The sequence below is a fragment of the Balaenoptera musculus genome, chromosome 3 (assembly GCF_009873245.2).
Source record: "Balaenoptera musculus isolate JJ_BM4_2016_0621 chromosome 3, mBalMus1.pri.v3, whole genome shotgun sequence".
Taxonomy (NCBI): Eukaryota; Metazoa; Chordata; class Mammalia; order Artiodactyla; family Balaenopteridae; genus Balaenoptera; species Balaenoptera musculus.
In genome coordinates, this window is record NC_045787.1 from 115,583,523 (window position 1) to 115,608,124 (window position 24,602).

Sequence of the window (24,602 nt, forward strand, 5' to 3'; positions counted from 1 at the left end):
CTCTTAGCAAGTTTTAAGTATATAATACAGTATTATTAACTATAATTACCATGTTGTACATTAGATCCCCAGAACTTCTTTGTCAAATAACTGGAAGTTCATACTCTTTGGCCAACATCTCCCCATTTCCACCATCTCCCCCCCACCCACAAGCTGCTTTGTTTAGCTTAGTGCTGGAGACTAAGGAAAAGGAATTAAAAAGATAGGATGTAAGTGTTCTAAAAATCCATATATGTCCTGGGCTTAAACTATTTCTTTCTCATAGCATTAAAATGTAATCACTAGGCTCTTTTGAGTTTTTACTTGGTATTCTTTAAGTTTTTCCTATAATATAAGATTTAAAAGTATAAAGAGGGGCTTCCCTGGTGGCACAGTGGTTGAGAGTCTGCCTGCTAATGCAGGGGACACGGGTTTGAGCTCTGGTCTGGGAGGATCCCACATGCCGCGGAGCAACTAGGCCCGTGAGCCACAACTACTGAGCCTGCGCGTCTGGAGCCTGTGCTCCGCAACAAGAGAGGACACGATAGTGAGAGGCCCGCACACCGCGATGAAGAGTGGCCCCCGCTTGCCACAACTAGAGAAAGCCCTCGCACAGAAATGAAGACCCAACACAGCCAAAAATTAATTAATTAATTAATTAATTTTTAAAAAAAAGGAAAGAAAACTTAAAAAAAAAAAAAAGTCTGAAGACCGCGGAGGTGGCTGCCTTCTTGGTTGCCTGTCTATTCTGGAAAGTGTTGGATAAAATTGAGTCATGGGAAGGAATAATTTGATATTACCAGCCTTGTTCTTCCCGAGACACATAACTCATGATCTTGATAACTAACACACATGAGGCCGACTAGGCTGGGGATTTTTTTTTTTACTTGATTCATAATGTTTTCATACTTTTCCTATTGCCATACCAAAGAACAGCTTCTGCCTGCCATCTCTTCTTTGTTAATCTCAAAAGTGCTCTCAGAATCCTCAAGTAGCACCACTGTAATGATTATATGGGTTAAACATTCCCTGTAGGTTCATTGGTCAGATCTGCCATATCAAAAACTGCTTATGAGAACTATGCTTTGTTCTTAATATCAGGAATATAAAATGTTTTTGAAACAGGTAACAGTACCAAACCTTTCTCCAGCCTGACTACAGACTTGAAATTTCTGTTTGGCCCTTCCCCAACCTTTGCTGCAGACAAAATGGAAATCCTTTTAGGCTGTGAACTTCATCATAGCAAAACAGAAACTGTTCATTTGTCTTATTGTCATGGTGCTGTAATATATTCCCCCAAGACAGTAGTAAATGTTTCTATTACTGTGTAGAAGATACTTGATTAAATGGCATCTCAAGTGATTTTAGTGTGGACAGAGAGCTCCTATCTCTAGGCTTACCTAAAATGTAACTTTGAAAAGACATTTCTTCAGATGTACCTACTCACACTTTTGTTAATACTGTTTAGTGTCTTGTTTTGGAGGTTGGACTGTTCCAGGGAGATGCAAAAATCTGTTGGTGTTTGAATAGTTGTTCTAAGATGTAATCCCAGGTTTAAGAATTGGTTCTGTGTGTGTGGTTTTTTTTTTTAAACTTGAATTGTGTTTTCTATGCTTTGATTCATCACATGAGACAGTTTTGCAAGTATGTAGCAAGTCTTTTAGCATAATAAAATTTAACAGCTTGCTTGACGATTGGTCACCTGTCTTATAGAGATTGTCAGTATATAGGAAGACTGATTTAACTGTGGGTAGATTCATCATCTTGAGCTCCTCAGGTTAGTGTTGGAGAACTTGTGAAACAGAAACTGACTGTGCTTTAGAAGAGTGAAGAGTAAAGTCTGTGAGAAGTGTTATTTTTAAATTTCAAGGATTTACAGTTCTAGGTGAATAGTTTTTATATATTTCAAAACATCAGAGTATTAGAACTTAACCATATGCTACTTACTAAAAATAGTGCATGTGAGTTATTTGGGAGGGGGGGAGCACATAGTTTACAGGGTATAATGAGAAAAGGGATGTCTTTCTTACCTCTTTTTAAGGTCTTCATTGTCCTGCCACTTTAAGTAGCCCAGAAGCACACCAAGATGATGATATCACCGTTTGTTTATATCCCCATTTTCTCAAGCTTGGGACTATGGTACATGGTGATTAGGCCTATAGAAGAGTTCTTTAGGTTTCTAGTTTGGTATGTAGTTGTTAACTGAGGTGGAATTGGCTGGTGTAGATCCTGGTTATTCAAATGCCAGGAAGGGAGCTCTTTTCTTAGCATTCCAGTATTTTCTTTGGAGCTTAGTGAGTGCTGGAATCTTTTGGCATAGATGCTCCACCATCTATCTATTAGCACATAGACTCTTCCCATCTACCTGGCTATGTGCCACACTTGTTTTGGAAACAGTATTGAAGAGCACTGACCACTGCTTCAGTAACTAAAAGGAGAGGTAATTTCAGATCCTGACAGAGACCCTGCATGGAGTCTAACCTGTCCTGACAGCTTAGCTACCAGTGATCATCAGTTCCAGAAGCAAGAAACAGCTATTTGCCTGTTTTGCTTTTGGTACCATGTGTACCATGCTAATATTTTTGTCCCCTTACTTTCTACAGAAGTAGTCTTCTGGAAGAATTGTGATTTTCCTATCTTAACTCTGTCATTTACTCAACTATCTTCTACTTTGGCCTGACTGCTAAAATTTTAAACTTGTTCCTTGTTAGGTATATGATCCCGTGGCTGCAATATCAGTATATTACTGCCTTTCCAAGTGCCTTACTTCATTGAATCTAAGACGCTATTGGTTGAAAGACATACTACTAAGAAAGAAAAGGTATTGCCAGTTAAGCTGACATACCATTGATTGTAGTATGCAGTTTGATTTCAAGTATATTAAAAAAAAAATCTTACAATTAATGAAAGATGGTATTATCTTTCTCTACGTACTTAAAATTACTGTGTGTAATTGTAACAGCCTGTTCTTCGACAGATATTTACTGGGACTCGCCCTGGACCAGGGACTGTGCTGGAGGTCAGGTCCCTATTTGTCATTGGGTCGAGAGACATTAATAATCACACATATAATATAAACCATCCTGAGTTGCTAAGGTAACTTGCACTTTTCCATCGTAGTATTTAACAGGAAATGGAATGGAAATAGGGGAGAAGGGCTTCTAGGAGACCTGTCTCTAAGCACAACATTTACGTGAAGACTAAAGGTGCATGGAGTTGGGGTGGGGCGTGCAGAGTATTCTGGGCAAACTGTTCCTAGAGTCTTGGACTAGTTAAATTAAAAATTTAACTTTCAAAAATTAAAAGCTAATTGATTAAGGAAAAAAGTTTTGAAATGAGTAAATGGTAGTTCATATAGGTAAAATGAGGTGTAGGAAAGGTTCTTGATCTTCAATAATGAACAAAGAATATTGTCTTTAATTATAACAGAACGTTTCCACCTAAGTGGTTGCTGCTGAAGTGCTCAAAAAAAACGAACTCCTTGTTATCTGGTGTTATCCAGTCTCACTCAAAAACACCTATTCCATTCATGTTCAGTAATTAAATCTTAATATACTGTTTGTCACTATAGACTTTCTCTTTCCTGACACTATAGGTGATTAGGCTGAATTGGACTGGACTTCCCTTGCAAGTTGTTTATGTGCTTTTGTTTATCATCTCATTTGCAAGTGTTTGAGCACCAATTCTGCTTGATCCGTACTGTGCTACGCATGCTAGGCATTCATTCATCCACCCATTTAGACATTAGAGTGTCTCTTGTGTTCCAATCTAGGAAATGCAGTAAAGAATATGATATACCTTGTCTCTAACTGAAGGGATTTAGAATTAAGCATTCAAGGGGTAGATGCAAGGGTACACAGAAGTTTGGTAGTTGTGGATAAAATATTGATTGCAAGATATTACTATACCATACCATATATGATACTAGATTTGTATAGTATAGTTAATAAACAAAAAGCTGCTTGGAGAAAGAAGGAAGTCCCTGGGGAATAAAAAAGTTTTTTGTTTTTTTTCATCCTAAAACTGTGTGAACAGTAATCTTTTTTTTTTTTTTTTTTAACATCTTTATTGGAGTATAATTGCTTTACAATGGTGTGTTAGCAGTAATCTTTTTAATTGGAAGTGTTTAGTGTTGATGTATTTTTTTAATTTAATTTTATTTTTAATATACAGTTTTGCCATTTATCTAAGGACTAAGATACCATTCTCTCCATTTTGTACGTAAACACCTTTCTTTTTTTTTTTTAAAGCCTTTAAAATTTTTATTTATTTATTTATTTATTTATTTATTTATTTATTTATTTATTTATTTATTTTTGGCTGTGTTGGGTCTTCGTTGCTGCCCGCGGGCCCCCTCCTGCTGCAAGCGAGGGCCTCCCACTGCCGCGGCCCCTCCCGCTGTGAAGCACAAGCTCCAGACGGGCAGGCTCAGTAGTTGTGGCCCACGGGCCCAGCCGCTGCGTGGCATGTGGGATCCCCCCAGACCAGGGCCCGAACCCGTGTCCCCCGCATTGGCAGGTGGACCCTCAACCACTGCGCCACCAGGGAAGCCCCTGTTGATGTGTTTTAGAACCATAACTGTGCTATTGTGAAGATAGATAGCAGTGAACTGGGGTCTAGCCTTTTTAAGACATTTTTTTTAATAGATCTTTATTGGAGTATAATTGCTTCACAATACTGTGTTATTTTCTGTTGCACAACAAAGCGAATCAGCCATATGGATACACATGTCCCCATATCCCCTCCCTCTTGAGCCTCCCTCCCATCCTCCCTATCCTACCCCTCTAGGTCATCGCAGAGCACCGAACTGATCTCCCTGTGCCATGCTGCTGCTTCCCACCAGCCAACATTTTATATTCGGTAGTGTATATATGTTGATGCTACTCTCACTTCGCCCCAGCTTTGCCCTCCCACCCCATGTCATCAAGTCCATTCTCTATGTCTGCCTCTTTATTCCTGCCATGCAACTAGGTTCATCAGTACCTTTTTTTTTTTTTTTTTAGATTCCATATATATATGCATTAGCATGCAGTATTTGTTTTTCTCTTTCTGACTTACTTCACTCTGTATGACAGACTCTAGGTCCATCCACCTCACTACAAATAACTCAATTTCGTTTCTTTTTATGGCTGAGTAATACTCCATTGTATATATGTGCCACATCTTCTTTATCCATTCATCTGTCGATGGACACTTAGGTTGCTTCCATGTCCTGGCTATTGTAAATAGAGCTGCAGTGAACATTGTGGTACATGACTCTTTTTGAATTATGGTTTTCTCAGGGTGTATACCCAGCAGTGGGATTGCTGGGTCATATGGTAGTTCTATTTTTAGTTTTTTAAGGAACCTCCATACTGTTTTCCATAGTGGTTGTATCAATTTACATTCCCACCAACAGTGTAGGAGGGTTCCCATTTCACCACACCCTTTCCAGCATTTATTGTTTCTAGCTTTTTTGATAATGGCCATTCTGACCAGCATGAGGTGATACCTCATTGTAGTTTTGATTTGCATTTCTCTAATAATTAGTGATGTTGAGCATCTTTTCATGTGCCTCTTGGCCATCTGTATGTCTTCCATGGTGAAATGTCTATTTAGGTCTTCTGCCCATTTTTTAACTGGGTTGTTTGTTTTTTTGATATTGAGTTCCATGAGCTGTTTGTATATTTTGGAGATTAATCCTTTGTCTCTTTCATTTGCAAATATTTTCTCCCATTCTGAAGGTTGTCTTTTTGTCTTATTTATGGTTTCGTTTGTTGTGCAAAAGCTTTTAAGTTTAATTAAGTCCCGTTTATTTTTGTTTTTATTTGTTACTCTAGGAGATGGGTCAAAAAAGACCTTGCTGTGGTTTATGTCAAAGAGTGTTTTTCCTATGTTTTCCTCTAAAGGTTTGATAGTGTCTGGTCTTACATTTAAGCGTTTAATCCATTTGGAGTTTATTTTTGTATATGGTGTTAGGTAGTGTTCTAATTTCATTCTTTTACATGTAGCTGTCTAGTTTTCCCAACACCACTTATTGAAGAGGCTGTCTTTCTCCATTGTATGTTCTTGCCTCCTTTGTCGTAAATTAGGTGCCCATATGTGCGTGGGTTTATCTCTGGGCATTCTATCCTGTACCATTGATCTATATTTCTGTTTTTGTGCCAGTACCACACTGTAGCTGATTACTGTAGCTTTGTGGTATAGTTTGAAGTTGGGGAGCCTGATTCCTCCAACTCTGTTTTTCTTTCTCAGTATTGCTTTGGCTGTTCGGGGTCTTTTGTGTTTCCATACAAATTGTAAGATTTTGTTCGAATTCTGTGAAGAATGCCATTGGTAGTTTGCTAGGGATTGCACTGAATCCGTAGGTTGCTTTAGGTAGTATAGTCATTTGCACAATATTGATTCTTCCATTCCAAGAACATGGTATATTTCTCCATCTGTTTATGTCATCTTTCATTTTTTTCATCAGTGTTTTATAGTTTTCTGAGTACAAGTCTTTTGAGGCAGGTTTATTCCTAGGTATTTTATTCTTTTTGTTGCAGTGGTAAATGGGAGTGTTTCCTTAATTTCTCTTTCTGATTTTTCGTTGTTGGTGTATAGGAATGCCAGAGATTTTTGTGCATTAATTTTGTATCCTGCAACCTTACCAAATTCATTGATTAGTTCTAGTAGTTTTCTGGTGGCATCTTTAGGATTTTCTATGTATAGTATCATGTCATCGGCAAATAGTGACAGTTTTACTTCTTCTTTTCCAATTTGTATCCCTTTTATTTCTTTTTCTTCTCTGATTGCCGTGGCTAGGACTTCCAAAACTGTGCTGAGTAAGAGTGGTGAGAGTGGACATCCTTGTCTTGTTCCTGATCCTAGTGGAAATGCTTTCAGTTTTTCACCATTGAGTATGATGCTCACTGTGGGTTTGTCATATATGGCCTTTATTACGTTAAGGTAGGTTCCTGCTATGCCCATTTTCTGGAGAGTTTTTTTTTTTTTTTTTAGAAGGCAATTTAAATATTTATTTATTTATTTATTTATGGCTGTGTTGGGTCTTCGTTTCTGTGTGAGGGCCCTCTCCAGTTGCGGCAAGCGGGGGCCACTCTTCATCGCGGTGCGCGGGCCCCCCACCATCGCGGCCTCTCTTGTTGCGGAGCACAGGCTCCAGACGCGCAGGCTCAGCAATTGTGGCTCACGGGCCCAGCTGCTCCACGGCATGTGGGATCCTCCCAGACCAGGGCTCGAACCCGTGTCCCCTGCATTGGCAGGCAGACTCTCAACCACTGCGCCACCAGGGAAGCCCCTGGAGAGTTTTTATCATAAATGGGTTTTGAATTTTGTCAAAAGCTTTTTCTGCATCTATTGAGATGATCATATGATTTTTATTCTTCAATTTGTTAATATGGTGTATCACATTGATTGATTTGCATATACTGAAGAATCCTTGCATCCCTGGGATAAATCCCACTTGATCGTGGTGTATGATCCTTTTAATGTGTTGTTGGATTCTGTTTGCTAGTATTTTGTCGAGGATTTTTGCATCTATGTTCATCAGTGATATTGGTCTATAATTTTCTTTTTTTGTGGTATCTTTGTCTGGTTTTGGTATCAGTGTGACGGTGGCTTCGTAGAATGAATTTGGGAGTGTTTCTCCCTCTGCAGTTTTTTGGAAGAGTTTGAGAAGAATAGGTGTTAAGCTCTTCTCTAAACGTTTGATAGAATTCGCCTGGGAAGCCATCTGGTCCTGGACTTTCGTTTGTTGTAAGATTTTTAATTACGGTTTTAATTTCATTACTTGTGATAGGTCTGTTTATATTTCCTAATTCTTCCAGGTTCAGTCTTGGAAAATTGTACCTTTCCAAGAATTTGTCCATTTCTTTGTGGTTGTCCATTTTATTGGCATATAGTTGTTTGTAGTAGTCTCTTATAATCCTTTGTATTTCTGTAGTGTCAGTTGTGATTTCTCCTTTTTCATTTCTAATTTTATTGATTTGTATCCTCTCCCTTTTTTTCTTGATGAGTCTGGGTAAGGGTTTATCAATTTTGTTTATCTTCTCAAAGAACCAGCTTTTAGCTTTATTGATCTTTGCTATTAGTTTTATTGATCTTTGCTATTGTTTTCTTTGTTTCTATTTCATTTATTTCTGCTCTGATCTTGATTTCTTTCCTTCTACTGACTTTGGGTTTTCTTTGTTCTTCTTTCTCTAGTTGTTTTAAGTGTAGGGTTAGATTGTTTATTTGAGATTTTTCTTGTTTCTTTTTTTATTTTATTTTAATTTTATTTATTTATTTTTGGCTGTGTTGGGTCTTCGTTTCTCTGTGAGGGCTTTCTCTAGTTGCGGCAAGCAGGGGCCACTCTTCATCGCGGTGCGCGGGCCTCTCACTATTGTGGCCTCTCTTGTTGCGGAGCACAGGCTCCAGATGCGCAGGCTCAGTAGTTGTGGCTCACGGGCCTAGTTGCTCTGTGGCATGTGGGATCTTCCCAGACCAGGGCTCGAACCCGTGTCCCCTGCATTGGCAGGCAGATTCTCAACCACTGCGCCACCAGGGAAGCCTGAGATTTTTCTTGTTTCTTGAGGTGAGATTGAATTGCTATAAACTTCCCTCTTAAACTGCTTTTGCTGTGTCCCATAGGTTTTGGGTCATCATGTTTTTGTTGTCATTTGTTTCTATGTATTTTTTAATTTCTTCTTTGATTTCTTCAGTAATCTTTTGGTTATTTTGTAGCACACTGTTTAACCTCCATGTATTTGTGTTTTTTACAGTTTTTTTCCTGTAATTGATTTCCAGTCTCATAGCGTTGTGGTCAGAAAAGATGCTTGATATGATTTCAATTTTCTTAAAGTTTCTGAGGCTTGATTTGTGACCCAAAATGTGATCTATCTTGGAGAATGTTGCATGTGCACTTGAGAAGAAAGTGTATTCTTCCACTTTTGGGTGGAATGTTCTATAAATATCTATTAGATCTATCTGGTCTATTGTGTCATTTAAAGCTTGTGTTTCCTTATTTATTTTCTGTTTGGATGATCTGTCCATTGGTGTAAGTGGGGTGTTACAGTCCCCTACTATTATTGTGTTACTGTCGATTTTTCCTTTCATGGTTGTTAGCGTTTGCCTCATGTATTGCGGTGCTCCTATGTTGGGTGCATAAACATTTATAATTGTTATATCTTCTTCTTGCATTGATCCTTTGATCATTATGTAGTGTCCCTCCCTATCCCTTGTAGCAGTCTTTATTTTAAAGTCTATTTTATTTGATACGAGTATTGCTACTCCAGCTTTCTTTTGATTTCCATTTGCGTGGAATCTCTTTTTCCATCCCTTCACTTTCAGTCTGTATGTGTCCCTAGGTCTGAAGTGGGTCTCTGTAGACAGCATATATATGGGTGTTGTTTTTGTATCCTTTCAGCCAGTCTGTGTCTTTTGGTTGGGGCATTTAATCCATTTACATTCAAGGTGATTATTGATATGTATGTTCCTATTACCATTTTCTAATTGTTTTGGGTTTGTTTTTATGGGTCTTTTTCTTCTCTTTTGTTTCCCGCTTAGGGAAGTTTCTTTAGCATTTGTTGTAAAGCTGGTTTGGTGATGCTGAATTCTCTTAGCTTTTGTTTGTCTGAAAAGCTTTTGACTTCTCCATCAAATCTGCATGAGATCCTTGTTGGGTAGAGTAATCTTGGTTGTAGATTTTTCTGTTTCATCACTTTAAGTATATCCTGCCACTCCCTTCTGGCCTGCAGAGTTTCCACTGAAAAATCAGCCGATAACCTTATGGGGATTCCTTTGTATGTTATTTTTTTGTTTTTCCCTTGCTGCTTTTAATATTTTTTCTTTGAATTTAATTTTTGTTAGTTTGAATAATATGTGTCTTGGTGTGGTTTTCCTGTATGGGACTCTCAGTGCTTCCTGGACTTGGGTGACTATTTCCTTTCCCATGTTAGGGAAGTTTTCCACTATAATCTCTTCAAATATCTTCTCAGACCCTTTCATTTTCTCTTCTTCTTCTGGGACCCCTATAATTGGAATGTTGGTGCGTTTAATGTTGTCCCAGAGGTCTCTGAGATTGTCTTCAATTCTTCTCATTCTTTTTTTTTTATTTTGCTCCTTGGAAGTTATTTCCACCATTTTGTCTTCCAGCTCACTTATTCGTTTTTCTGCCTCAGTTATTCTGTTATTGATTCCTTCTAGTGTGTTTTTCATTTGTTATTGTGTTGTTCATCTCTGTTTGTTTGTTCTTTAGTTCTTCTAGATCTTTGTTAAACATTTCTTGTATTTTCTCAATCTGTGCTTCCATTCTATTTCTGAGATTCTGGATCATCTTTACTATCATTACTCTGAATTCTTTTTCAGGTAGATTTCCTATTTTCTTTTCATTTATTTGGTCTTGAAGGTTTTTGCCTTGCTCTTTCATCTGTGACATATTTTTTTTGCCATCTCTTTTTTTTTTTTTTTAAATGAGTGGGATTGTGTTCCTGTTTTACTGGTTGTTTGCCCTGAGGCTTCCAGCACTGGAGTTTGTAGGCTATTGGGTAGGGCTGGGTCTTGGTGCTGAGATGAGGAACTCTGTGAGACCTCACTCCAGTGAATATTCCCTGGGGTCTGAGGTTCTCTGTTAGTCCAGTGGTTCGGACTCGGAGCTCCCACCACAGGAGCTTTCCCCCGAACCCAGGGTCGCGAATCAAGATCCCACAAGGCAGGTGGGGTGGCAAAAAAAGAGAGAGAGAGAGAGACACTTCCCTAGTGGTGCAGTGGTTAAGAATCCACTTGCCAAAGCAGGGGACATGGGTTTGAGCCCCGGTCTGGGAAGATCCCACATGCCGCGGAGCCACAAAGCCCGTGCACCACAGCTACTGAGCCTGCGCTCTAGAGCCCATGAGCCACAAATAGTGAAACCCGCGGGCCTAGAGCCCATGCTCTGCAACAAGAGAAGCCACGACAACGAGAAGCCCGCGCACCACAACGAAGAGCAGCCCCCGCTCCCGCAGCTAGAGAAAGCCTGCATGCAGCAACAAAGACCCAATACAGCCAAAAATAAATTTAAAAAAGAGAAAGAGATAGAAAAATAACAAAGTAAAAAATAAAATTAGACTAGGAAACTAACAGATATGTTAGAAAGAATGTGAAAATAAAAATATAGATGAATCAACAACCGGAAGGTACATCAGTACCACAATAGTAAGAAAGAGGAGGAAGGAAAGGAAAAAAAGGCGGGGGGGGGGGCCTTAGCTGTGGAGAGTGGGGCTTAAGCAAGGGCGAGGTTTGTGTGGTGGGCGGGGCCAATGCTCAGGACCCACAGGGCTGGAAAAGGTGCTGGGGGCTGTGGGGGATGGGGCTTAGGCTCAAGGAACAGAAGGGGCCCAGGCCTGCCCCCCAGCCCAGTCTCAGAGGGCAGGGGACCTCACCTGGGAGCTAGCAGGCTTCCTGGGCTCGAGAGGGCAGGGCAAACGGCTTCCTCTCCTCTTCTGCTTCTCCAGTCTGGGGGTCTGGGAGGGCCCCTCCCACCTGCCTCCACTGATCTCCCCAGCCTCCCTCCTATGCCCCCAAGGACCCACGTGGCCTGGAGGGCAGGGGATCGGCCTGGGAGCTCAGCAGGCTCCCCTGGCCCGAGTGGGTGGGGCAATTGCCCTCCGTTCCTCTCCCGCTCCTCCTGGATGGCCCCTCCCGCCTGCCACTCCTGATCTCCCCGGCCTCCTTCCTATGCCCCCAGGACCCACGTGGCCTAGGTGGGGCTTTAGATAGGGAAGGAAGCAGCTTGGGAGCTCAGTAGGCTCCCCTGCCCGAGTGGGCCAGGTGATCGCCCTCTGCTCCTCTCCTGCTCTTCCCAGAGAGTCCCTCCCACCTGCCTCTCCTGATCTCCCTGGCCTCAGGGGCGCTGATCTTGTCTGACCTCCACTTCTCCTCCCCGCTGGGTCCCCCTAGTCCTACCCGTTCACTTCAGGGTTCCTCCCATCTCCTTGGGGGTCAGAGTCCCCCACCAGCGGCCAGTAGATGCCCTAGTTGTGGGGAGACGCTAACTGCACATCTTCCCACACTGCCATCTTGACTTCTTCCTTGACAATTTTTAACTTCAAGTTCATAATTAGGTTGATTATATCCATTGTCAGAATTTCATATTGGTTTCTGCTTTGTGAAACTTTAAATGTGCCAAAACAAGTATGAATCCCTTATAACTCAGCTGTAATTTATTTTATAGAAATATCAGGGAATTCGCTGGCGGTACAGTGGTTAGGACGCAGTGCTTTCACTGCCAGGCTGGGGTTCATCCCCTGGTCGGGGAACTAAGATCCCGCAAGCGGGCCCGGCCAAAAAAAAGAAAGAAAGAAAGAAATACCATATAAGTCTCAACTCACAGCTTCTTTCCTATAGTTGAGTTTTCCCACTTGCAGAATAGTGATAGACCTCATTATACTCTGACTTCCTGACTCCAGCCTCCTTTCCTCCCCTACCCCTGCCCCTTTCCCTTTATTCAAGTGTAGCCCTGGTTGTGTAATTAAAGTCAATAATGAGTCTAAAGAAAGAATTTTCTTTAAAATTTTGTAATTCTTTTAATTCCTTGTTTTACCTTAGGGTAATCAGGATCTCCTTTGTTACATAGAATTTTAGATCATATTGACTTTATATGTATAAGTACAATAAGGTTACCTTGCTTAGCTTTCCTTTCTAGGTTGTGATATGAGTAGTATAAGCTTTCAGTATTTGAACATTTTGTAGTGCAACAGATAGGATTATATAAATGACAAATATTGCTAATATCTTTATGTAGCATATCATTTCCCTTTTAAAAGATATGTTCTCTGTGAGAAAAGTGCTTTTCCCCCTTTTTATCTAGAAAAAATGTTTTAAGCCAGAGACACATCAGCTATCTATTTGATCACTACGAAGCTATCAAGCTGTCGACATGTTCACACAAATAGCACTTGTAAGGATTTCCTGGAACTTGGCAAAAGTAACTTAAAAAAACAACAGAAAAAACCCTTCTTCAGAAATTAATAGAATCATGTAATCGCCTTAGAAAGGGCATTTATGTTGTATTAACCATATCTGAAAAGCTACTCATAGTGAGCTTTCTCTTGCTATAAGCATTCTCTTAAAACATTTTGAACAGGGCTTCCCTGGTGGTGCAGTGGTTGAGAACCTGCCTGCTAATGCAGGGGACACGGGTTCGAGCCCTGGTCTGGGAAAGATCCCACATGCCGTGGAGCAACTAGGCCCGTGAGCCATAACTACTGAGCCTGCGCGTCTGGAGCCTGTGCTCCGCAACAAGAGAGGCCGCCGCGATAGTGAGAGGCCCGCGCACCGCGATGAAGAGTGGCCCCCACTTGCTGCAACTAGAGAAAGCCCTCGCACAGAAACGAAGACCCAACACTGCCAAAAAAAAAATAAATAAATATAAATAAATAAATAAATAAATAAAAGATTACTATTAAAAAAAACATTTTGAACAGAACATTATGAATGTATTTAAAACCACTGAACTATATGCTTTAAAATGGGTAAGATGGTAAATTTTATGTTTGTGTATTTTACCACACAAAAAAAAACACACTGAAGTAATTTATAATCCAGATGTGAGAGACAAGGTGTAGATAACTTTAGGACAGTATTAGCCATGTTGTGTAGATTCCTCTATGTCATGCTTAAAATTCTTTTATTCTACAACAATAATATTTCTTTGGGATAAAAAGTGTTCTTGATTCCTTCAGACTTATGTCGGACTTTCCCACGGGCGTTAGGCATTTTGTGAGAATAAAATCTTGGGCAGGGAACGGGGCATTGGAAGAATGGGCCAAGGAAGGAAGCAAAGCCTGCTTCTGTGTCCAAACAATAGTGTTTTCTTTATGCAGGACTTCTTTAGAACCTTGAATATTCTTATAAGTATGTGGATTATAACATTTCCCAAACTTATTTGACCCCTAAATCTATAACCAAACCATGCTATTTTAGTTTAACTTCCTTGTTTTATAGATGTGAAAGTTCTGATCTGGAGAAGTTGAATGACTTGCTTAAAGTTACCTAAGAGCAGAATAATGAGAAAACGTCAAAGGATATATATATATATATATCTATATATATATATATAGTTAGATATATATATAGATATAGATATAGATATATTCTAAACATAAATACAAGTTTTCTTTTTGTTGTTGTTTTGTTTTGTTTACTATTTATTTATTTATTTGGCTGCACCGGATCTTAATTGCAGCACGTGGGATCTTTAGTTGTGGAGTGTGAACTCTTAATGCGGCACATGGGATCTATTTCCCTGACCGGGAATAGAACCCAGGCTGCCCCCCCCACCCTGCATTGGGAGCATGGAGTCTTAGCCACTGGACTACCAGGGAAGTCCCATCAAAGGATATTAAGACTTGGAAAAACTGAATTCTGCCTGTTGCCCCTGCTAATATCAGCAAGAACATAAACAGGTTGTAGAATAACCATTATAATCCTTATGGAAACTTATTTTCATTAACATAATTACACATGAAATGGTTAGTTTCCAATATTTATAGAAAGGTTGTCAAATGGTGGTGAATGAAGGTTTAGATGGAAGATAGTGTCTATCACGTTCATTTCTGTGTTCTTGGATGTTGGCAGATGAATTGGCCTCCTGGTTAAGCATGTTCTAGGGATAATTTTCCCTTCTCTAGGCAATGATCAGGTTTGCCTGTGTGTATGGATTGAGGAAATAATTTTTTAAAACCCATACATAATAAAAGGCATCGGTGCATGGTTAAAAAGGGGGAGGGGTACTTGTTATTTAAGTCAAAGAAGTGTTTAGCTTGAAAAACTCATGTGTATACAAGAATGTGTGTACAAATATTTACCAAAACATTGTAATAGTGAAAAATAGGAAACAAATGTCCATCACCTAAAGAAAGGAAACATTATGGTTTAGACACCCACTAGCAAAATGAACAGCAGTAAAAAGGAATAAACTATAAACTAGATCCTCATGGAAAAATATCTTACTATGTTGAGGGAAAAGCAAAGTATAGAAGAATACATGCCATGTAACACGTTTTAAATAAAAGTTTAAAAACATGATAACAAAGCTACGTTGTTTATGGACACATAGAAAAGTATAGAAGTATGCAAGAGAATGGTAAACACTAAATTCAGGGTAATCATTACTTTGGAGAGGAAAACAAAGGGGACTTCTTAAAGATCCAGAGTTGATACAACAATGTTTAGATTGGGCAAAGCTGGGTCATAGGTTTGTGCTGGGTATTTTCTATACTTTTAGTTGACTTGAATTTTTTAAAAAGAGTACAGACTTTAATCTCAAATAAGGTTACCACTTCTGCTCATACTGAGTTCAGGGAAAGATTGGTATTAATACATGTTTCCATCAATTTGTCTGTCTTTAAAATAGAAGGTAACATTATTAAGAGGGAAATAGAAAATATTAGAGTGCCAGATTCTATAATTTGATATTTTCAGAAATTAATTATAATGATTTTCTTTCAAACTCATCTAGGATAACTGAGTTACTACTAATATTACCTAAGTTTTAAAATTTTGTAATTTTAAATACTCGAGCAGTTAATTTTTAAATACTAGCTTCAAGTATTATGCTGGACACATAAGTTAACTTTTCTGTTGCAACCCTGGTAAGATAGGAGTGCGGCAGGGAGAATGCAGTACTATCGTAATGACAGACTGCTTCCCTTCAGTGTGTCTTGAAAACGTGGAACACACCTTATCTTTCTAAGTCTCCCCCCCCCCTTTTTTTTTAATTAATTAATTTTTGAATTTTTGGCTGTGTTGGGTCTTCGTTGCTGTGCACCGGCTTTCTCTAGTTGCAGTGAGCGGGGGCTACTCTTCGTTGCGGTGCGCGGGCTTCTCATTGTTGTGGCTTCTCTTGTTGTGGAGCACGGGCTCTAGGCGCGCAGGCTTCAGTAGTTGTGGCACGTGTCTCACCCCTTTCTTGATTTCTTCATTTTGTGCTATCATGTTGTCCTTCACCTTCCCTTCACTTTCAGTTTTGCTGGTAGTGAGTTTTCTAGCGTTGTCTTCTGTCTCTGATGCTTAATTTGTCAAACATAAAGGCAGTCAGGATTTAGTGTACATCATAATTTCCTGGGGGACTTGTTAAATGCACATTGTTAGGCTACACTGCAGAGTTTCTGATTCAGTAGTTCTGGTTGGAGCCTGAGAATTTGCATTTCTAATAAGTTTTCTTGTGATAATGGTGCTGCTGTGCCAGGACCTCATTTTTGAGAACTACTGCTTATCTAGCTGTTCTTTCTTTGCAGTTCATTCATCTTAAAGGAGGTTCAGCTTGATTTCCTGGGCAACATAGTTTCTCAGACATTCTAACTTGTACATTTCTAGTATTTTTAGATTCAGACTAAAAAGGCATGATATGGTAGAACATGTACAGTAGAACACCATGTCCTTACTCTAATTACTAATTACATGTTTTCCTTGGGTTGGATACTTTGTATCTTTTTTAAAAAATAAAATTGGGGATTGGTCTAGATGATCTCTTCTGGTGTTGAATCATAATTTCTGCTTAAATCTTCTCATATCCTGATTATCACCACCAAAGATCCTTGATTTGTACAGCAAAATTTAGAACTATTAAAAATTGACTTTGAAGCCAATTTTCTGTGAAAGTAACTATAACCTCTCATTTTCCCATCTTGTTTCTCTCACCATATGCCATAGGGTAAAGACCAAAATGGTGAAACAAGTCTGTATTCCATGCAATCTGTATTTTGCTTCATAATTGTTAAGACTGGGGAAAGAGGTTTTTTAAAAATAGCTAATAATAGCATTAATTTTTACCAACTAATGACCTATTTGAGTACTTAAGGATACAGTGAAAGGAAACTCTACATATCCCTTGCAGGACCCCCTCCCCACAGAGCTAGGAAGTTTCCTTTCTTTTTGCTATAGTGCTATGATACAGAAATATCTGAGGCTCAGAGGCTTTAGTGTTCTGTTTTCTTTAATAGTGGTCCCTTTTAAAGAAGGGGTAATCCTTTGGAAAGTAGGTATTCTTAAGGAGTCATATAAGGCATTATAATCATTCCTGTGTATCTCTTCATTGGATTTCATATTCCTGAGCCAAAAAAGGTAGTAGTAGGAAATGTATTTAAAAGTTTGGCTAGAGAATGGACTTGAGGATACGGGGAGGGGGAAGGGTAAGCTGGGACAAAATGAGACAGTGGCATGGACATACATACACTACCAAACGTAAAATAGATAGCTAGTGGGAAGCAGCCGCATAGCACAGGGAGATCAGCTCGGTGCTTTGTGACCACCTAGAGGGGTGGGAAAGGGAGGGTGGGAAGGAGGGAGATGCAAGAGGGAAGGGATATGGGGACATATGTGTATGTATAACTGATTCACTTTGTTATAAAGCAGAAACTAACACACCATTGTAAAGCAATTATACTCCAATAAAGATGTTTAAAAAAAAGTTTAAAAAAATAATAAATAAAATATAAAAGTTTGGGGACTTCCCTAGTGGTCCAGTGGTTAAGACTCCACACTTCCACTGCAAGGGGGCATGGGTTCATTTGATCTCTGGTCAGGGAACTAATATCCCACATGCCGTGGGGCACGGCCAAAAAAAAAAAAGTTTGTAGTGAATTAAACCTTACTTGAAAATAATTAAATTAGTTGGTATAAGGTTTTGGGGCTGTCTGAAGTAAGATAAGAAACACTTGGGAAAGTTGCAGAGAATCAAAATTGTTTATAACCCTTAATCTTTAAAAATAACAGTTCTGCTGTATACCTATAAACAAGGGGAGTGTACACTGTCAAAGAAAAAAATTTTAATTGAGAACTATTTAGTAATATCCAGTTTATTCCCAAAATAAGACCTTTATTTTAATTTTTTTTAGATTTCAAAGAAAGATTATAAAATCTTTTTAGAAATTTAGGATTCTGTCAAAGTTCCCTCCCTGTTTTTTTCTAAATTTAATTATATATACTTTATTTCTCTATTGTTCTTTCTATAGAAAAGTTTTTCAATAAACGGGAAAATTCCTTGGTTTTGGGTTTTGTCTTAGCCCTACTCTCAATCCCAGTAATGTATAATTTGCTATATGATATACAAGACAAATCTGAATACTATTTCTTTTGGAATAAGTCAAGGAAATTAATGTATAGGTATAAAGGCATAAGATAAAGCCAGCTGTTAAACAAAAAATAGCGTGATGTGTTAGGGTATTTCTTTCTGCCCAAGTGATCTGTCTAGATCAGTGCCTTTATTTAATTTCAGGATTCATCTTTGTTTTTTTGGCCACGCCGCTCGGCTTGCAGGATCTCAGTTCCTTGGGCCACGGCAGTGAAAGTCTGGAATCCTAATCACTAGGCCACCAGGGAACTCCCTTCAGTTTTCATCTTAATGCAGGCACATCAAATTTTGTAGCTTCTGTGTTTATTCAGTCTAACTGGCTTGTCACTATTTTGAAATGAGATGGTCACAGCTTTTAATAGCTATTTTATTTTAATCCAAATTTATAGTCAGAACTGGTAAGTTATTTTATTTATTTTTATAGATTTATTTAATTTTTTAATTTTTTGGCTGCATTGGTTCTTCCGTTGCTGTGCGCGGGCTTTCTCTGGTTGCAGCGAGTGGGGGCTACTCTGTTGCGGTGCGAGGGCTTCTCATTGCAGTGCCTTCTCCTGTGGAGGAGCACAGACTCCAGGCACACAGTCTTCAGTAGTTGTGACGCACAGGCTTAGTTGCTCCGCAGCATGTGGGATCTTCCCGGACCAGGGCTCGAACCTGTATCCCCTGCATTGGAAGGTGGATTCTTAACCACTGCGCCACCAGGGAAGCCCCTGGTAATTTATTTTTCAAATAGACAATAAATACACTTGTTAAAAGGTATAAAAGGAATACATATAGTTCCTATTCTCACCCCCAAAACAGGCTTTCCTTCTGAAGGCAAATACTGTGAACTAATTTCTTATGTATTCTTCAGAGATATTTTATGCATATACAAAGATGAATGGATATACGCTTTTTTAGTAAACAACTTTGATATATATTATATACAATAAAATTTGACAATTTTAAGTATACAGTTTGAGTTTTAATAAATACATACACAGGGCTTCCCTGGTGGCGCAGTGGTTGAGAGTCTGCCTGCCAACGCAGGGGACACGGGTTCGAGCCCTGGTCTGGGAAGATCCCACATGCCGCGGAGCAGCTAGGCCCGTGAGCCACAATTACTGAGCCTGCGCGTCTGGAGCCTGTGCTCCGCAACAAGAGAGGCCGCGATAGTGAGAGGCCCGCGCACCGCGATGAAGAGTGGCCCCCACTTGCCGCAACTAGAGAAAGCCCTCACACAGAAACGAAGACCCAACACAGCCATAAATAAATAAATAAATAAACCCAAAGTTAAAAAAAAAAAAAAAAGACAACTTTCTAAAAAAAAAAAATATATATATATATATATACACACACAGTTTTGTGGTCCCTATGAAAATCATGATATAGAGTATTTCCATAACCCCCCAAATTTTCCTCATGTCCCTTTGCAGTTCAGTCCCCTCCAGCTCTCTCTAGCCCCTGAAACTATTGGTCTGCTTTCTGTCACTATAAATTTACCTTTTCTAGAATGCATATCAATCGAATCATACAGAATATAGTCTTTTTATGTCTGACTGATTTCACTTAACATTATGCCTTTGAGATTCATCCATATGAGTGCCTTGAACCAAGGAAGTGTTGAATGAGTATGTTAATTGTTTATTAGCTTAAGTTTGGGTTAAGGTTTTTTTAATTAATTATATCATACTGGCTCATGAAGTGGACTGATGGATTTTTAATGGCTCAAATTTTTTTCCTTTCAGTTTTGTTGAGATGTAATTGACATACTATATAAGTTTAAGATGTTCAGCATAATGATTTGACTTACATATATCATGAAATGATCACCATGGTAAGTTTAGTGAATATCCATCATCTCACAGATACAAAATAAAGGGTAAAGAAAAAAATTTTTTTCCTTGTAATGAGAACTCTTAGGATTTATTCTCTTAAGAACTTTCATGTATAACATACAGCAGTGTTGGGACTTCCCTGGTGGTCCAGTGGTAAAGAATCTGCCTTCCAATGCAGGGGATGCTGGTTCGATCCCTGGTTGGGGAACTAAGATCCCACATGCCGTGGGACAACTAAGCCTGTATGCTGCAACTGCTGAGCCCACATGTTCTGGAACCCACGCGCCACGACTAGAGAGAGAAAAAACCTGCATGTTACAACTAGAGAGAAGCCCACGCACCACAACGAAGAGCCCAAGTGCTGCAACTAAGACCCGACGCAGCCAAAAATATAAATAAGATAAATAAAATATTTTTTTTAAATTCAGCAGTGTTAATTATATTTATCATGATGTATATTTACATACCTAGTACTTATTTATCTTATAACTGGAAATTTGTACCTTTTGACTAACTCACCACCTCCCCTCACCTCTGATAAACAAATCTTATCTCTTTTTCTATGAGTTTGTTTGTTTGTTTTTGAAGTATAGTTGACCCACAACACTATGTTGGTTTCTGGTGCACAACATAGTGATTTGATATTTCTGTACATTACAAAGTGATCACCATCTGATGAATCTTATATTCAGCTTAGATAAATGTTAGTCAGAAGTAGATTAACTTTTTATTTCAAATCAAGCAAGCATTCTTAGTTACAGTGACTTTTATTACAAACATTTGGGAATAGGAACTGTACAGTAGGTTGTTTTTTGTTTGTTTGTTTTCCTCCTTGAGATGGGCAAGGAATCTCTGTTGTAGAGAAATACAAAATCACCAAATTGAGATACGAAAGAAAGTAAATACTGTTAAATCTTTATTTCAACCCCAGCCCTTTAAAAAACAAAACAGAACTTTATTTCTATACTTTATGCTTTGTCCTCCGAGCTTACAGGTAGGATAAAACAGGATAACTGATGTACCCAAATGGCTGGCTGAATAAGTTAACTCAGAAGAAGGGACTTACAGAAATATCTGTGTTGCAAGTTAAAAAGTTTACTTATGTAACTCATTAATAAGATTTGAGATAGTTTTTATTGTACTTTTAATAGATTTTACTGTTTTTACTGTTCTAGTTTTAACATATAATTAAAACTAGTCCTCCCTCAGAGCTTGTTTTTATCTCAAATACCAAGTCAAGGGGAAAGGGAATATAGTATGATTTCCTGCTTTGTGGTTTTTCAGGCATCCCCACCCAGTAACAAATCTCAAGTCTGTGGGTTCTTATGTTAAAATAGCTAAGAAGCTGGCATCTGGTTGTGGAGCATTACTACAAGTAGTTCCATCTCTGATTACAAAACTTTATGATGGGTTATATTCAGCCAGCCTTTGTAATATATCCTTTTTTAAGTTTTTCTACTATCTTTGAAACCTTGGTAGTGGATATGAGCTGAAAAAATATCAGCATCTTGTCAGATGGTTACGTGTAATTTGGAACATTTATGACTTAAAGAGTTTGTCTCAAGTATAACCTAATGGTTTTGAGGTACAAAAACCAGCCTATGGGGACTTCCCCTGGTGGCGCAGTGGGTAAGACTCCGCCTGCCAATGCAGGGGACACGGGTTCCATCCCTGGTCCGGGAAGATCCCACATGCCGTGGAGCAACTAAGCCTGTGCGCCACAAGTACTGAGCCTGCGCTCCAGAGCCTGCGTGCCACAACTATTGAAGCCTGCATGCCTAGAGCCCATGCTCTGCAGCAAGAGAAGCCACCGCAGTGAGAAGCCCACGCACTGCAACGAAGAGTAGCCCCCACTCGCTGCAACTAGAGAAAGCCCGCGCACAGAAACGAAGACCCACCACAGCCAAAAAAATAAAATCTTTTTTAAAAAAAAAAGCCGTTGATCTTTTTTGAAAACTAATAAGTTTTTACTTAAAAACAGTTTTTGTGGTTCTTTAGTATGATACATGTTTACCTTCCTTATATTTAATACCTACTAAACTCCAAACAAAGCAAAAATGATTATTTTATAAACATATATTTGCATTCAAGAATCCCAAATAATGAAATCCCAAAGATTACATTAATCTACCCTTCTCTGACTTTAGAAGGAGTGCTCCTAAAAGAGCTTTACTGGTGGTACAGAGAATGTTGGTAACAGTGACAATTTTATTAATGGATAAAAGTTATATTTATGTTGAATACATTTCTTTTTTCTCTCCTTCTTAAGGAATTGAACGACCTGGCGCGGGACCCCCCAGCACAGTGTTCAGCAGGTCCCGTTGGAGATGATAGTAAGTATGTAAAAGGAATGATAGAGTGAAACATAAAACAGCATAACAATCTGCCTCTGGGGAACTCTGGGACTGATAAATATACATCTCTTAAGGTTATTTTGTGTGAAGAGATAATTATGCAGTAGGGAAGAGGCAGTATTTACCTTTACTTGCCCATGAAAGGTGCAGTTTTATGTGTATCCCATCATCTTCTGTACTGTTTATTACATTTTGAACCTCTTCTGCCAGACATTGTCTGTGTAGTTGTCCTGGCTCCTCCTTATCTGTCCTTTGTCCCTTCTGGGTATTTACTTGAGTCAAATATTTGAGCTTTTACCTACAGCAAGCTACTGTTCTTTCAGTAAGATAATACTAAAGATGATGGGGGGGTAATGTGTGTGTATATGTATATGTGTATGTATGTATGTGGGTCTGTGTCTGTCTTTCTATTGACCCATACTCATGAAGACAGCTACAATTTATTTTTAATGTCCAGTTTATCTCCTTAATCCTGTCTAAAATAATCTATACTTATCATCCATGTTGGATAATAATTTTGCTTTTGTTCCCCTTGGTCTCAACACAGCTTTTTCCCCTTATACCATCTTTCATCCTTTTTAAAATGGAGGATATTTGAAGAGGCTGTGCCTTGTAACACAAAACTAATTCACACACAAAAAATGCAACATTTAGCAAATAGGGGGAAAAATGGAATATACTTGGAGTATACTTGGAAACATTTGTGTAAGAGAAGTATATAGATTAAGACAAAAAAATAAATGAGGTTATATTAGCTTGTGTGTAAATTAATTTTTTCCTTGTTTTTCTTAGATTGCTGTTTTGGTCTCCTAAATCCTTAAGAACCAAAGCAAAGCCCTTGTGCAAGGACTGCTTTATAGATAAAGCAGATGTTATAAATTATAAGACTAAGTACTTGTGATGAAAAATCCCATTTATGGTATGTTTAGACCTGTCCAGTATGAGTAACTATAGTATTTGATACCAAACAGGACAGGACAAGTACTTAAACACACATTATCTCATTTACGCCTCACAATTCTTTTAGGTCATTGGGATAGAAATTGTAAACTATTTTAGAGAAGAATCTGGTGAGAGGCTTGTGGAGGTTCCGGAAGTGGACTCATTCTCAGGTTTTCTGATTCTACTTTTGTCACTCCACGGTTATCATATAATCCATCTGCATCAGTGTGGTCATTCAATTGAAAGAGTGTTTTTATTTCAGGTAAATTCCTCAAAGTTGAGAGTGGCTGATTTTTAATTAAAAGCATTAGAAGTCTGGGGATTAGATTTCATTTTTGAAGTTCTGTGGTGTGCTAAAGTAATTTGCCTTTGCTTCTACCATAGTTAGTACTATTACATTCCTTTCTCGGATTGAAAAAAATGGTTACCCTGGAGAGTTAAACTCCCCCGAAGCATAAGCAATAAAAGAAAAAGATAAATTAGACTTCCTCAAAATTTAAAAATTAGGTGCAACAAATGATACTATTAAGAAAGTGAAAAGACACACAGAATGGGAGAAAAATTTTGTAGGTCATATATATCTAATAAGGCATATTTATCCAAAATATTAAAAAAAAAGTCTTTATATCTCAGCAATATAAAGATAGATAACCCAATTTTAAAATGAACAGAGGATCTGAATAGCTGTTTCTCCAAATAAGATATACAAATGGCCAATAAACACATGGAAAGATGTTCAGCATCATTAATCATCAGGGAAATACATGTCAGAACCATAATGAGATGTCACTTTACACCCACTAGGATGGCTAGAATCAAAAAGTCAAATAATAACAAATGTTGATGAGGATGTGGAGAAATTTGAACCTTCATACATTGCTGGTAGAATGCAAAATGGTACAGCCAGCTTGGAAGACAGCCTGTCAGTTCCTCAAAAAGTTAAACATAGAGTTACCATATAACCCAGTGAGTTCATTCCTAGGTATGTGTCCAAGAGAAATGAAAACGTATTTCTGTACAAAAACTCATACATGATTGTTCATAGAAGCTTTATTTATAATAGCCAAAAAGGGAAAACAACCCAAATGTCCACCAGCTGATGAAGGGGTAAATAAAATGTGGTGTATCCATACAATGGAATATTATTTGACGATTAACAGGAAAGAAATGATATATACTACAACATGGATGAGCATTACAAACATTATGCTGGGGCTTCCCTGGTGGCACAGTGGTTGAGAATCTGCCTGCCAATGCAGGGGACATGGGTTCGAGCCCTGGTCTGGGAAGATCCCACATGCCGTGGAGCAACTAGGCCCGTGAGCCACAACTACTGAGCCTGCACGTCTGGAGCTTGTGCTCCACAAGAAGAGAGCCTGCCACAGTGAGAGGCCCGCGCACCGTGATGAAGAGTGGCCCCCGCTCGCCACAACTAGAGAAAGC

The 24,602-nt window shown here is 38.8% G+C and overlaps 1 protein-coding gene across 2 annotated transcripts in view; it reads left to right on the forward strand.

Moving 5' to 3' along the window:
* Positions 1 to 24,602, forward strand: part of UBE2D2 (ubiquitin conjugating enzyme E2 D2) — a 58,405-nt gene that overhangs the window by 19,668 nt on the left and 14,135 nt on the right. For both annotated transcript variants that reach the window (XM_036846540.1, XM_036846538.1), the window contains exon 2: positions 22,133 to 22,196. In XM_036846540.1, coding sequence (XP_036702435.1) covers positions 22,133 to 22,196 — 64 coding nt within the window. The remainder of the gene's footprint in view (positions 1 to 22,132; positions 22,197 to 24,602) is intronic.